Consider the following 15349-nt stretch of genomic DNA (forward strand, 5'->3'; position numbering starts at 1 on the left):
TTTTTTTTTAAGGAAAATGAATGCCATAATGACACAGCTCTGCTTCATAGCCTTCTTCGGATATATCATGAGAGGAAGGAAAGCAGTTGTTTCTTTCGCGTTTTTTTCCGTTATATTGCTGCCCTCACACTCCTTATATGGGAAAGGAATTAGTTGCGCGAACAAGGGCGGAAACGCTGCGCGGTGACAGCTGGGTAAATTCACCGACATACAGGAAGAAAGAAAGACGAAGCCAGTCTGCCCTGCAAGCCTATACACTCCCACGGTGACATTAAGGACCAAATCACTGCTTGACCAGTTTAGCAGGTAAGCAGAATGCAGTTGTGGCGATGTGGTGGTTTTGTTGCACATGTAACGGTTTGCTATAGCGTAAAAATTAAGCGAAATAGACAACAGCGCGTCGCCGCTTCCTTCGTACCGCTGCATCGAATCATTCAGAAATAATTTATTAAAATCGGTGTGATGCTAACACACCCGGCTAGCCGAGGTTGCTATATGCTGATAGCCGCAAATCTGATGGTTGTCCTCTAACTGATAAATATATGAAAATGTCTTCAGCCTTTCGTTAACTTCTTCTTTCTTTCTGTGATAAGTGACGTCGGCTCGCTGAAATGTGGTAACTTCTTTTTTTCTGCAGAGGCAACGTTAGCTTACACAAGGAGGGGTGTGTGAAAAAAATCCAGGAAATGCCGAAACAAGACAGCACACACTCCACAACAGGGAGGGGGGAAAACAGACACCAATTAGGCTAACACGTACAACTGTAACTAGCTTAACTTAATATCTATATGAGTTTGTCAAACACATACAGTATATAAGAGAAACCGTTTGTCAGGAGCTACGTTAGCCAGCTCTCTCGTCTCATTGTCGATGAGGGTGTTTTGACACATTTTGTAAAATGTAAACTGAATCCTCATTGATAAAGCAATCGTCTACTAGAAGTAAGTGCTTTTGGGAAACATATGTTAACTCTGTTCAAACTCAAGGTTTCAAAATGTCTCATCCCCCTCCTCCTATTTAATCGATGATTGAATTGTAGGTAACTGTTTGTCGGTTGGGGTAGACTAAACTTGACGGGACACAGAATTCCGCACTACACCCACCGGCTCTGCTAGCTAGCTAGCTTTAGCCGAGCTAGCATCCTTGGCCGTCTGGTTGAAACCCCAGTGATCGCATTAACATCAGCGGCTTTGAACTTGATTTGTTGGAGCCCTGAGCCCACCGAAGTAGGACTGGTTAGGACGTTTAGAGCTCTCCGCCATTGCTTTGGCCTACTTCCTTGCCACAAAGAAGAGATGGTGTGTGTTTTTGTTTTATGCCATGCAAATAGACAAACAAGGCTACACACACTCACTTTAGGTCTAAACGTCTGGCACACAGGCAGAGAAACCCTCACATGGACCTAACCTACTTCACTGCCCCTGCATGCTGATGATGCTTTATGCAGAACATTTGTGCCCTATATGTCCACAAAAGTAGGTCTATGAATATAATTGGCAGGGTTTCACATATTGGAGGAAAACCAGCAGGAGCTATACTATAGAATAAGTAATGTAAATGCATCTTTCTATTAGTCTCATGATTGAAACGACATTGTCATTATATACATTTAAATTGTTTTGGCCAGTTTTCAAAAGGCAACAAAAAAGTGTATATATAGTTTAAAATATGTAGCTTCATTTTTTTAAAGGCTCAGTACATTCCTACAACAGCTGGGCACTGTAATGTTTAGCAAACATTACTAAATAGGTGCATTTATCATGAACTTAACAGGACTTAATCAGCTGTGGATTTGGATACACAGACAGCACTGGATAGTAGCATCAATCCATTGTTGGTTTTGGCCTTTTTATGAGATTTGTGGAGAAGAAGAAAAATATAGAGTATCACCTGGCTTTTCCTTTTAACTATAATGGTCCAAGCTTATGCATATGTAACTCATTTTCTTAAATTCTTAGTTAAAAAGGCTGCCATATACTCTTGTTCCTCCTCCTGAAGTTGTGGTTAAGCCCCAGCTATGCATTTTTATAGTGCTTAAATCTAAGGAAAATCTTATGAAAGGCATGATTCCCTGTATTGAATCATTTCTATATCTGCCCTCTCTCGTCCCTGGAAAGTTCTTTCCTTGACAGTGGAGTTTCCTTGGTGGTCAGCAGCACTTTACTTCAACTTATGTGGTCACTTTACTTTAGTGCACTTTAGGAAATGTTTTCCAGCATCTAAACTGATGTAGCAGAACCGGAAGGAGTTTGTTAGTGTCATTATAAACAGTTTATCAGTAAAAAAAAAAAAAAATAAAAAAATATTCCTCCACTCCCTTTCTGCATTGCTGGTGAGTCATCTCTCAGCTGGGACCAGGAAGAGAAACTGTTGAACCTTGATATCTGCAGGTATATCGTAAAAGCTGCTGTGGCCCTGAATATTTAGGCATTTAGGTCAAGGGTTAGGGTTAGAAATTAATTTACAACTTGTCTGAATGAGTGAGACAGAAAAAGGGAAGTTGAAGCATTTTGAAATGTGACTGGCACATCTGCTGTAAGAGTAGTACTCTGTTGGCTATCATAAGTGATTTGTTTTGTTTTTAAATGTGACAAGGAACCGCTACCTTTTACTGCTGTAGCAACCTTTTGGGTGATAGTAATACAATGCTGCTGATACGCTGCCCTATTGATATGATTTCACTTAACAGCCTTAGGGCAGACATACAAGTGCTTTAAGGGCGGTGCCATTACACTGGTTGTAACACCATAATTAATATTGGCATGAGTCGAAGGTTTAGTCATATGATAGCTTAATTCTCGCCTAACAACCTGCCATAAATAAAACCATGGAGAAAACATTGCATCTCCTTAAGGTTTGAACTTAAATAAATCCCTGTATCGTTCAAATGTTATTGATACTAGTGCTAGTATAATACCTGAGATTTAGTAATGATACTCTTTTTGTTTTAGGCTATAACTTCTTCTAAGAAACTTTGTTTTTCTACAAGAACTTTCCCTAACATACAGTTTAATAAATTAGCAAAAATTTGATTCAAATCTGGAGCTATGTAATCCTACAATCTCAAAGCTCCTTTTCCTACTTTATGATAACCAGGAAAGTACCTTAAAATGTGCCTCTACCTTCATCTATCACAGCCAAAAATGTTCTCTCAGTCATTAGATATCTTAAGATTTAGTTCAGTGCCTGTGTAGTGTAAGTGACACTGTAACAGCTGGTTTAAGTTGTGTGGACTCATTAGTGAGAGTGGTCTGTGTGCCTCTATTCACCATCAGCCAGGTGTAAGTACCTGAGACTGGAGGCAGTCACACAGGTGAAGGCAGTGTCCGGTTGCAGTCGTCTTATGTAATGTTAGATTTTTTCATTAGGTGTGTGTGTGTGCTAGACTTGGATTAAAGTTGGTTAATCATGTACTTAAAGGGGTAAGTTAGGATAATCAGTTTGCATGTTGGCACCAAGTGGCAACCTCCGGTGCTGAAAAATGAAGCCAATGCGGAAGTGCCAAAAACTTGTTTATGTTGTTACAGTTTATCGAGTGGCCACAGGAAGCTGGCTACAAAAGGGAGTCAATCCCCATAAACCCCCATGTTAAAATGCCCAACTTTACATCAGAATAAAACCTGTGTACAGCCTGGTATGAAAATAGCCTATGGGTGACGTCACAGAGACTACGTCTATATTTTATACAGTCTATGGTCGGCACACATGCACTACTGTTTTATTTATCATAAGAGCCATCTCTTTTGCTCTGTAAGTGCTTCCTTAGTTTAAACTTTAGCTGCTTGTGAAACATACAAGCATCAGTAAATGACATAGCTTGGATAACAGGGCAGGTTTTCACTCTGCAGAGTGTCAGCAGTGACTTGTAGTGTACAATCTACATACCATTACTCAGCAAGTTCTGACCTGCTTCCCAACACACCCATTTTTCTTCTTTTTTCATTACTCAAGTAGAATTCAGTGACTAACTATGGGCCAAAAAAGGGCAAATTTACATTTTTTGGGTCTATTAATTCAAATTTTGGAGGACTTGGTGTGTGCGGGCCAAGTAATGTAGGATAATGACTTTCACTATAAACTGGTGTGCAATGTAAGATCCCTGTTTTTAGATTGATGACCATATACTTCACCATGTTTCTCTTAAAAATGTTGCCTTTTATATGGGACAGCCTGGCATCTGATTGCAGGATACAATCAACCAAAGGAAAAAAACTTGCCCAGGATCCAGAGCACTGCTGTTTTTCCTACCAAACGAGCTGATTTTTAATTGCAGTAATTGCCTTCACCTTGTGTCCCAGGAGTAATTCAGTCCCCAATTAGAAGACTGCTAGAACAAAAAGTACCACTGTGTCTTAATGATTAATTACTGGGACAACAACGAAGAGCTTTTTGAAGTGAAGAAGCCTGTGGATTTGTAGATAACAATAACAATGTTGCCGTTCCCCAAAAAAAAAAAAGGGATTTGAAAGACCTTTGGCTGCTGTAAGGTGTGACCAGGAACCAGTAAAGCTTGTAGCTCATGCTTAATTTCTCCATTGTTTGCACCTTCCTTAATGGATTTCTCAATCTCACAGGTATGGCTGAGTTGGCGAGTCTGGTGCAGCGGCTGGAGGTGGCGGTCGGTCGCCTGGAGTCCATGTCAGGCCCTGGAGGCAGTGGTGGAAATTCTGCTGGGGGAGGTAAATGATCAAGTATCATTATTTTACTGTAGATGAATTACATTTATCATAAATAAGATGTCTGGTGAACATGTCTCTGAGTGAGATAGTCTACTTGAAGTATGCATTAATCAGATAAAGTATTTACATGTAGATATCAAAGCTGATCCTAAAGAGAGCTTTTGGGCTGGGCCTTTTCTTTCACAACAGTTAGTTAAGAAATCATATGAACCTGTCCATGCAAATATTGCATTAGTGCTGCTGCCACAGCCATTCATTATAAACAAACAAAGATAACACATCCCTTAGCCCCTGGCCTCCTATCTTGCTTTAAAGTGTAATGAGTTAGCATCTTCTTTTTTTCTTTTTTTTCAACACTGTAACGATAAAAATATTTGACTATCCTTCCTCATCAAGCAGTTACAGGACCACTGCTACCGCTGCGTAGAAATTTGTTTGGATGTCAACATTCATTTGCTGGGAACTGTAAACTCCACCCACTCCACTTATCTGCTGTGTTGACCAGTTGTTGTTGTTGTTGTTGTTGTTGGTGGTGGTGGTGGTGGTGGTGTTGGTGGTGGTGTTTTTTTTTTTTTTTTTTTTTTACAATATCATGGTCCTTTTTTAAAATGTTTAAAAGCATTTTTATGTTATGATTTTGTTCTCTGTAGCTGTATCGGCGTACGTCGAGGCCTTTGATGTGATTGTCAGCGGTCCCGTGGCTCAGTACTTATCTCTTAGCCAGAAGATCGGGGGCGATGTCCAGAAACATGTAAGTTACAGTTAAGATGCAAAATAATAGAAAAATGTGACAGTTAAATACAGTCAGTTCTGTCATTTATTCACATCAAGTCATCTCACTTGACACACCACTAAAATGATCTGTTAAGTCTGTTTTTATATATTAACTACAAATTACACTTTTTTTTATTTATTTTTTTTTTATGGTATAATTTTTTTTTTTTACAAAACTTGATGAGACTTGAATCTTGTTTGAGTGTATTGTGCATGTTTGTCATTTGTTTGTTTTGTTAGACATGTAATTGTCAGTACAAACGACAAAAGTATGCAAAAACAGGATGTCGGTTTCCATTTCTGTTCAGATATTTTAAACTAACTTTCCTCTCTCTTCCCTTTCAGGCAGACATGATGAAGCAGGCATTCTCCAGTCAGAGAATACTCCTCATAACAGCCTCTTCCTCCCAGAAGCCCTCTGATGTGAGTTAAACACACTTCGTAATTGCTCAGTTCCTTAATTGTGTCAGTTAACTAAACGACATTGATTCCTCAATTTCAGGAAGTTGAATAATTCATTATGCTAGCCTCTTTTCTTTTATCCCTGCAGCGCCTTCACTCTTTCACAGCCAGGTAGCTTTTACTTTGCATTGCGTCATTACTTAATAATAGTTGGGTTCTTGGTGTTTTTTCCAGTTTGAGTGGAGATCATGGCAACCAGATCAGCGGAGATGGCTTTGGTCAGAGTTTTTGCAGTCCCCTCGTTGTATCACCTTATCGTTGCATTTTTAACTAGCTGGCTTTGCATTTCAACTATAAATCCAGATTTGGTCAGAGACATGCCATGCTGAAAATTAAAGGAAAATCACTTTGTAATTTAACTTATTTTTATTTTTTATTTTTTTTGTAACAAGATGTTTTTTGTTTTTTTTTAGTTTACACAAAAAGTCACCTGATTGAAGAAAGAAGGGTTTCCTGAATCTAAAAATCTAAAACTTGAGCCTCTATCATGAGTGACATATTTTAAGTCTTGTTCAAGCTGTAAAACTTTTGTCTTCCTTTTCAGGCAGTTTTGACGACTCTCCTGCAGCCGGTGTCCAAAGCGATCCAGCAGGTGCAGACGTTCCGCGAGCAGAACCGCAGCTCGCCGCAGTTCAACCACCTTTCTGCCGTGAGCGAGAGCGTGCCTGCTCTCGGATGGATCGCCATGGTGAGACTGGGGATGGGAGTGGTTAACGGGCAGAAGTGTGTGTGTGTGGGTGTGTGTGGGTGGGTGGGTGTGGGAGATAAATGAGTGTATAATGGCTGGAAACAAGCCACTCTTTGATTCTGTCATCGCTGTTTGCTGAGCGACAGTTTGTTGGCTGACACATGGCCACAGAAACAGAGCTTCACTGTTACAGTGTAGATGATTAACTCTTTGTTTGCTGTTGTTTTGTCCTTATGACTAATACATCCGGTTTATAAATACACATAATAAGATGCATTTATTCTTTCTACGCCTACTCCAAAATGTCTTGAAGATCTATATATATATATATATATACTGTCTTGCTTATACTGTAGTATGCAAATTTCTTATTATTAATTACTTCTACATTTTGGGACATACAAGTATCCACTTTCTTGCTGAAAATGAGATGAGAAGCTCGATAGCACTAATCTTTATACACTAAATGTAAAGATGGAGCCAACAGCTGGTTAGCTTAGCTTAAAGACTGCAAACAGGGAAACAACTAGCCTGGCTGCCTCCAACGAGAAACTGGCCACCAGCACCTTTTTTTTTTTTTTTTTTTTTTTTTTTTTTTAAAGCTCACTAATTAACATTCTACATCTTGTTTTCATTTGTACAAAAACAAGTGTAAAGGCAAATGTTACTTTAACAGACACAGGCTAGCTTTTCCTCCCCTGCTTCCAGTCTTTATGCTAATCTAATATAACCGTCCTTTTGGTGTAGCTTCATATTTAGCATACAGACTTCTGTACTTCTAATCTCCCCAAACTTCCACAAGAAAGCAAATGAGTGTATTTCCCAAAATGTTGTTTTCTTTCATTTCCATACTCATCTAGGCAAGAAAGAAAATTATCATAGCATATTTCCCAAAATGTTGAACTTTAATTTAATCTCCGTTTAGACGCGAATGCATTCCTGTTTATATTTTTCTTTGCATCCCAGGCTCCAAAGCCATGCCCCTACGTTAAAGAGATGCAGGATGCTGCCATGTTCTACACCAACCGTGTGCTCAAGGAATTCAAGGAAAAGTAAGTAAAGCTGCATTATTCTGCAGTAAAGCTATCCACACACTAATTTGAGATGTAACGCAACAATCTAGTGGGCTTCCTTTTTTTACGCATCATTTGTTTTTAAAATATTGTAATGTCTAATAACTAAAATGGTCAGATAAGCTTTGATATGCAGCAAACCAGCTTGCTCAACCCATCTGTCTTACATCTTTCCTTCCTCCAGGCTCTTTTTTTTTTAAAAGTTCACTTTTACTGAGTCAGCGCTGCCACACGACACGCTGACGCATGCTACTGCCAGACTTCCTGTATTTAGACCAAAGCTTTTGTGTTTTGTGAGCAGAGTTACATTCACGTTAGAAGGTAGAAGTTAATGAGACTAAAATCAGCCTGTTTATGCTGATCAGTTGCACAGAAACCGCTTTTAATCAAATGTGTCAGTGAGTACTCTGCAGAGTTGAATGCTGTATAAAAAATACTAGGCATGGGATCAAAACAGTTGCTGTTCAAGTAGTAGAGATCTGGGCTTAGTGGTTAATGTGGATTTAAAACGTAGTAGTAAATGTCTGGTTTGGTTTCGGTTCTACGTCTCAAGCATTGTCTGTTTTCCTGTGAGACCCAGAGACCAGCAAAAAAAAAAAAGAACGACAAATTGCTAGAGGGGGTAAAAAGTTAAGATTTGAATCCCTGTTTTAATCTCTTCTCACAGGGACCAGACACATGTGGACTGGGTGAAGGCCTACCTCTCCATCTGGGCTGAGCTGCAAAACTACATCAAAGAGCACCACACCACTGGGCTGACCTGGAGCAAGAGTGTGAGTCCCATAACAATAACACTTCTTCTAAAGAGCCAACGTACAAGAAAAAACAGTACTATAAATAAGACCATATTTATCAAGCGACTTACTCCCACTTACAGTAAAGTGTTAGAGTAACATTTTAAAAGCAGCTCTCAAGAGCTCAAATGAATAATCATATGTATATTCTTGGCAGGAAGAGCCAATTGCAAAATTGGATTTTTTTAACTTTCTTACATTTTACTCTGTTCCTCAACTAACAATTAGAATGTGAAACGTATGACAATCTCATTTACATCATATTTGCAATATACCATGTTTTATAAATTTCGAAGAAATGAAAAGTGAAAATTGAAAACTGAAGCTAGTAGACGAGCTACATCAGAGAAATTAGTGATTAAGTGATTGCAAACAACAAGAATAAAGCTGGCTTTTGGTTTTGTTTGTTTGAACCTCTAAGTAGTGAAACATTCTATCAAATGTTCAAATCAAGTGCAAATGGTAGACTAAGGGCGTTTTCACACCTGAAAGTCCGAACCAAGGTTCATGTTTTTGTTACAGGATCAAATGTATACAATGTAAGTTTTGGTTTGACACTGCAGTTATGCAAGCGCACTAAAGATCTATATGTGACAAAACTACGTCCTGCTGTCATCACATACGTGAGCTGCGTCTCCAAATACTTATAATTGATTGGTTTGTTGACGGGCTTCCCCGTCCTCTCGTATCCTCTCTCTGTGTGTTGGAGTTTTTTGAACTGACTGCTGCTCTCCTCTACTGCCGCGGCTTTTTGTTTTGTTGTGACGTTGAGAAGCAAGACACAGGAACTTTCTTTCTGGAGCATTTATTCAGAGACAAACGGAAACCTACACTGTACATTTACTACCACTTAACAAATAAACTGCTGATGTATTCTCTGCTCTGATAGCCGACAGCTGTCTGCTCTGAGCGCATTCACCATCACTCTCTCATGTAGCCTACACACTGAGCACTGAGCTATTCCTTAAAGGAGCTTCCCCGGTCTTGTAACACAAGGAGAGCCTGCCAGAGCTTCTTGTATTTGGTCCGAAAGTCCAAACCATCCAAAAAATGCTTTCACACTATAAACGAACCGGACCGAGACCATCTCTTTTTATCGGACCAAAATTTGGTCTTTTGATCCGGACCGTGGTCCGGGGGAGGTTTCACACCTGTATTTTTGGTTCGGATCAAACTGAAAAGTCAGAAAGTCCGGACCAAATGAGGTATGTGTGAAAACGCCCTAAAACTACACTATTCTGAATCATATATATATTGCTTTAGCTAACATATCTTTCAGTGACCGATAATATTTTGTATAATCACTCCCAGACATGTCTCAGAAGGTTTGTTTCTACTTTCTTTCTGTACTGAAGACATCCAGCTTTTCCAGCAGTTAACAGCATACCTAATTTTCTGTCAATCTCAGGGTGCCGTTGCTTCGACCTCTGCAGCTCCCCCCAGTGCTCCTGCTGGTGGATGTCCTCCCCCACCTCCCCCTGGACCTCCTCCTCCCGCCATGGACTTGAGCGGATCCTCTGGTGGCGGTGGCGATTCTGGTGCTGACAATCGTAACGCGTTGTTCGCGGCCATCAACAAGGGTTCGAACATCACCAGCGGTAGGGGACCATTCTCAGTGACCTGCATCAGAGGAGCTGAGCCAGAGACATGGTATGCTGTAGGACTTACTAACGTTTCCCTCTTTCCTTGACCTCTCCAGGGCTGAAGCATGTGAGCGACGACCAGAAGACCCACAAGAATCCTAACCTGAGGGGTACGGCTCCAGTGCGTTCCGGACCAAAACCTTTCGCCTCATCCAATCCCCGACCTGCTGCGTCGGCCCCCCCGACCCGCAAGCTGCCCCCTGTGTTTGAGCTGGATGGGAAGAAGTGGAAAGTGGTAAGTTGTTCTTACCACCAATTCTCGCTAATGATTACCTAGAACGTTACAAATTACAGCCTATCCAACTTATTTTAACTTGTAGTTTGTTATCCCTGTAAAAGGAAAGACACTGAAAGGAGGAGTGGACCAGCTTTACAAGGGTAGACGTGTTGTTTTTGTGGCTTTTGACTGGAATAATTTGTTCATGCAACAGGCTGTCAGGCTTTTTATGAATTTTTTTTTTTTTTAGCTGGCATTTTTTATAGTAACTCTGTATCATATTGTCTCATCAACTCTTCATCTTTATTTTCTTCACTCTTTTTTTCTTTTCTCTTCTTGCCCTCTGCAGGAGAACCAAGAGGGAGCGCAGAACCTGGTGATCGACCGCACTGAGCTGAAACAAGTGGTTTATGCTTACAAGTGCAACAAGAGCACCCTGCAGATCAAGGGCAAAATCAACTCCATCACTATAGGTAAGGACAAAACTGTTAGATGTTTAGAAGTAGCTAAACTTACTGGTCCGAATCTTCTAAGCCAGAAGTTTTAAATAAATGGCTTAGAAATCATAAATAAAAACAGACTCAACTTGAACCTTCAGAACTTGGCTGAGAATCATCACATTTTTAAGTTTTCTTCAGTATCAAAGTAATCTAGTCATAGTTGTCTTTATTCAAGTTGCAACCTACAGCTTATCCTCCAAAACCTATACCTTTTTGACAAAAAGTCAGACAATAAGTGCAGTTGATTTGGATTAAATAAATACAATATTTAAGAGTTATACAGAATATAGAAAGCCGTCACATGGAAAGACTGCATTTTATTTCATTGACAATTATTGTAAACTGTATGGAGAAATTGACTTAAGATTTATTTTAAGACTATGATATAATAATTAAATATTGGAAAAAAATTGACAGTTAATTTGTTTAAACAATTGCATCCGTCTTTAATTGGCCTTGTTTCTGTACAAGTATTGTGTTGCTCATTTCAACCCGCTCATTTAGCTAGAAAATACCCCAAATAATAACAAACAAAAAGGTAATACAATGTCAAAAAGGCCAGTGTGATGGAACAGGTAGTATTTATTTTCCAAAGGTCGTCTCTTGACAGTTAACAAGGCATGTGTACCTCTGACCTCTAAATATGTGTTTGTTTCTCTCCATCAGACGGCTGTAATAAAATGGGCCTGGTGTTTGATGATGTCGTGGGCATCGTAGAGATTATCAACTGTAAGGATGCCAAGATTCAGGTGTGTAAACAAACATGCCATGTAAAACAAAATGCTGTTTTAAAGAGACTATAACAGACCCAAGGCTGATGCCTCTATAGCAAGTGAGCTTTATAAATTGTATGCTTGCTTTGAGGCAATCGGCAGCCAACAAGCAAAACCAGCTGAAGCAGTTTAATGGATGGGTGGGTGCACCTCTCACACCCATCTCCCTTTCTAAGCATGACCTCAGGAGGGTGTTACGACCCTATCATGCAGAGAGTTACCATTGATGTTAGAATAACTGAAGGAAGGATGGGAGGCACTTGTTATAAAATGATCAGTACAATTTATTAATAATACAAACAGAAAATGTGCAGCAATGCTCCACAGCCGTTGAAAACCGAAACAAAAAGCGAAGTCGCCACGGTCAGGCAGAGGCCGATCTACAATGAGACAAGAACAACAATGTTAGTAAATTAAAAGGCAAAAACTAAATTACAAACAAAACCCAAGCACAAGATAAACACCCTCCTTTTTGGAAAAAGGAGTAAAACTTACCAACACATGCTCTGGTAAGCACAACCTGCTGCCAGCCAGCACAACAAAGGTATGGGAGAACAGGGAGGAAACGGCTAAAATAGAATAAGACGGATATGAAATACGAGGATAAAAGTTACAGTGCAGTGACGCAAAGCTCAAGGACCACCTCAGTGTGCGTGTGGATCCTTGACTTCCGGACAGGCAGACCCCAGGTTGTGAGGGTGGGTGGACACACACCTCTTCTACCCTCCTCCTCAACACCGGAGCACCCCAATGTTGTGTTTGGAGTCTCCAGCTGTACTTCCTGTACACACACGACTGTGTAGCCACTTTCGACTCCAACACCACTATCAAGTTTGCTGACAACACAGTTGAGTGATTTGTTCGGGCTGAACACACAATAGGTGGCGGTGACCTACTCTGCCTAAAGAATATTTACACCAGGCTTTACGAGAATATGGCTAAGAGAATCATCAAAGATCCAAACCACCCGGGTGACAGCCTTATCTCCCTGTTGAGATCGGGTAGAAGGAAGCGGATACGCCAGGCCAGCACAGAGTCTTAGGAGGAGCTTCTACCCTCAGGCCAATAGGATCCTAAATGAGGACACTGCCTAAGACTGCCCCCACCACCACATTCTGCTTTATGTTGAATCAAGCTGATGGGATTACATTTCTCTGGAATTGTACCTCTCTCAGCAGACTGCAGTGCAATGTTGATATTTGGATGCTGGCCACTGGCTTTGTTGCATTTTATATCGCACAATGATTTGTGCTGTCCTGTCACTCTTATTTTTTTTTTTTTTTTTTTTTTTTTATTTTGCTGAACATTGATGCAATTTTCATAAACGCCCTGCTTATATATAGTCATGTAGTTACACGCAGCAAGCTTAGTAGTTTGCTTAGTTTTAGGCCACAGAGCAGCTCCACTGTTTTTAGATAGTCCTTTTGCTCAAAGACATCTTGATAGTAGTTCAGTGCAGATAAATGAAGATACAGCAGAAATAAATCCAACTTTTCTTAGCAACATGCCATTAATCAGCAGCTATTACATGTATTTTGTTGACTTTTTGTATCCAGGTCCTGGGTAAGGTCCCCACTATCTCCATCAACAAGACCGATGGTTGCCATGTCTACCTGAGCAAAGACTCTCTGAGCTGCGAGATTGTCAGCGCCAAAAGTTCAGAGATGAACATCCTGGTACCCAACAAAGACGGAGAGTTTGTGAGTATCCTTTCAGGAGGGTAATTGGAAAATTTGTTCAAAGGAAGAGTCTGGTGGTGATCTTTTTTTTTTTTTTTTTTTTTGTCAACAAATCCCACGAAAAGCCCAAAACCAACAATTGATTGATAGACTAACAATAATTGTTTTTGTTTCCTAATGTAGCTTATTCCTCTGTGCCACTGAGCTCCATTGTTGTCCAAAAACTGATAAAAAACAGATCAATTGAGCCACATCATTGCACTGGGTGACATGTTCCTTCATTACCATGAACATTGCACTGTAGCTTGTTTTGACTCAGTCGTGCTAATGTAAATACTATGTATATATTAGGGATAGCGCCACTTGTATCCTATGAAAGTTGCTATAGCAATAAGAAGTAGTCTCCACGGTTTTTGCACCCATAGAGCATGTGCAATAGAGTCTGTTGGCTCTCCGCACATCGTCGTCATGGCATAAAAGTATTTAATCATACATGTTTACTAGCCTTTGTCACATTTTGGACTGAAATTGATCAAATTAATTGTAATCGTTATTAAAAAAGTAATTTCACAAACTCAAGCTCCTTTTCTAGTGATTGTATCTGGGGGGGGAGATGATCACATGATGATGCACAACTGGGTGACAAAAAAATGCCTCGCAGTCCAGTGCTGATCCTGGGGCTTGGTAAATACTCACTAGAGAACCAAATCCACCCCTAAAAATAGTCCCCATCAAATGCATTATTTCCTCCTGTTTGACCAACATTTGCTGAAAACTAGTGTCTAGTTGTTTTAGGAAATTAGCCTTTTCTTTTAAACTGAGTCTATATATTTGTGGCCTGTTATTAAAGATGTATGTCTTTGGGGCTGAGAGCCACAAACAGGATAGGGAATTCCGAAAGTATTGGAATACGTTGTTGGTTTTGGTCTTTTCATAAGTTTTGTTAACATTAAGAAAAACGTAGAATCTTTCCAGTTATATCCTTTTTTATGTAGCACAATAATATAAAACAGTAATTTAAACATGACTTTTCTCTCCTCTCAGACGGAGATGCCTGTTCCTGAGCAGTTCAAGACCATCTGGGACGGAAACAAGCTCATTACCACAGCAACAGAGATCGCCGGATAGACAGCAGCATGTGAAATGGAGGCCGCTCCTCGACACCATCCCCACCCCATTTTTTTTGTGTGCAAATGCCTTCCTGACTGATCAACCACCCCACCAGCTAACTCTCACACTGTAGACTGAGATTTGGACCTCATGTGTTATATCGTCCTTCCTTGTCAGCCAATCACAGCTTAAGCTGTCCCTTCCATCAGCCAATGAGAGGACTGCTCGCTTTTATCTGGAGCAAAATCCTCCAGCCAATCAGCAGGGAGCGGCTTGTCATTCAAATTGGTTTTCTCTGTAAGCCAGTGAGCACATTTCAAAAAACCATTCATGAGTTTTGCCAACAGCTGGGATGCTCTGTATGATATTTTGTATCTATCTGGATAATGCTAAGCAAAATTTAACATGTCGAATTTTAACTTGTGACCCCATAGGTTTTTGTTCCATTATATGCAATTCACTAGTGAAGCACTAGTTAAACAAAGAGGATAATGGCATCCGTATCACCTCAGCCGATGTTGATTATAATATTAACATTCATAGTGGATATTATAAAAAATAAAAAGTCAGCACTCTCAGAGCACAAATAGGACTAAAAGCAATTTGTGCACACATCATGAAACTCCCCATCTAGATGATGTTGGAACAATTAAATTAGGAAAATTATCATTCCATGTGCTTTCCCTTAAACCCCACACATAGGACATTCCCGAGTAAAAAACATTCCATATAAAGGAGGCATGTAAGAAAATGTTTGCAATAAAGAGCACAGAGATGTTGATATGAAGTGGAAGAGATACTGAAGGGTATAATCATTGTTAAATGCTCCACCTCAGTCTCTTGATTGAAAATATCTGCTGTAATCATCTGTACAGATATTAATTACTGAATAGTCTTAAAATATTAGCCTGACCATTGGCATCTCTCCACTCGCTCATGTCTGCACTCTTTGGTTAT

The 15349-nt window shown here is 40.0% G+C and overlaps 1 protein-coding gene across 3 annotated transcripts; it reads left to right on the plus strand.

Annotated features, from left to right (window-relative positions):
• Window positions 1-58: 58 nt before the first annotated feature.
• On the plus strand, window positions 59-15143 carry cap1 (CAP, adenylate cyclase-associated protein 1 (yeast)). 3 transcript variants are annotated; one of them, XM_031295851.2, is made up of 13 exons: window positions 59-306; window positions 4575-4679; window positions 5330-5430; window positions 5799-5876; window positions 6460-6603; window positions 7570-7655; window positions 8344-8449; window positions 9879-10068; window positions 10170-10348; window positions 10680-10803; window positions 11497-11579; window positions 13160-13303; window positions 14327-15143. In XM_031295851.2, the coding sequence occupies exons 2-13, from the start codon at window positions 4577-4579 to the stop codon at window positions 14408-14410; spliced, it is 1422 nt and encodes a 473-aa protein (XP_031151711.1). In that variant the 5' UTR covers window positions 59-306; window positions 4575-4576; the 3' UTR covers window positions 14411-15143. The 3 variants fall into 3 exon arrangements, with proteins under 3 accessions (XP_031151711.1, XP_031151713.1, XP_031151712.1); XM_031295853.2 differs by lacking the exon at window positions 59-306 and adding an exon at window positions 921-941; XM_031295852.2 differs by lacking the exon at window positions 59-306 and adding an exon at window positions 2331-2390.
• The last annotated feature ends 206 nt before the right edge of the window (window positions 15144-15349 follow it).

Source organism: Sander lucioperca, chromosome 14 (genome assembly GCF_008315115.2).
Source record: "Sander lucioperca isolate FBNREF2018 chromosome 14, SLUC_FBN_1.2, whole genome shotgun sequence".
NCBI classification, from domain to species: Eukaryota; Metazoa; Chordata; class Actinopteri; order Perciformes; family Percidae; genus Sander; species Sander lucioperca.

Bases quoted from the DNA above. Each gene is read 5' to 3' on its own strand.
- cap1 (XM_031295851.2), top strand. From the start codon at position 4,577: ATGGCTGAGTTGGCGAGTCTGGTGCAGCGGCTGGAGGTGGCGGTCGGT. The intron at 6,604-7,569 runs GTGAGACTGGGG...TTTGCATCCCAG, and splicing joins CTCTCGGATGGATCGCCATG to GCTCCAAAGCCATGCCCCTA. The intron at 13,304-14,326 runs GTGAGTATCCTT...CTCTCCTCTCAG, and splicing joins CCAACAAAGACGGAGAGTTT to ACGGAGATGCCTGTTCCTGA.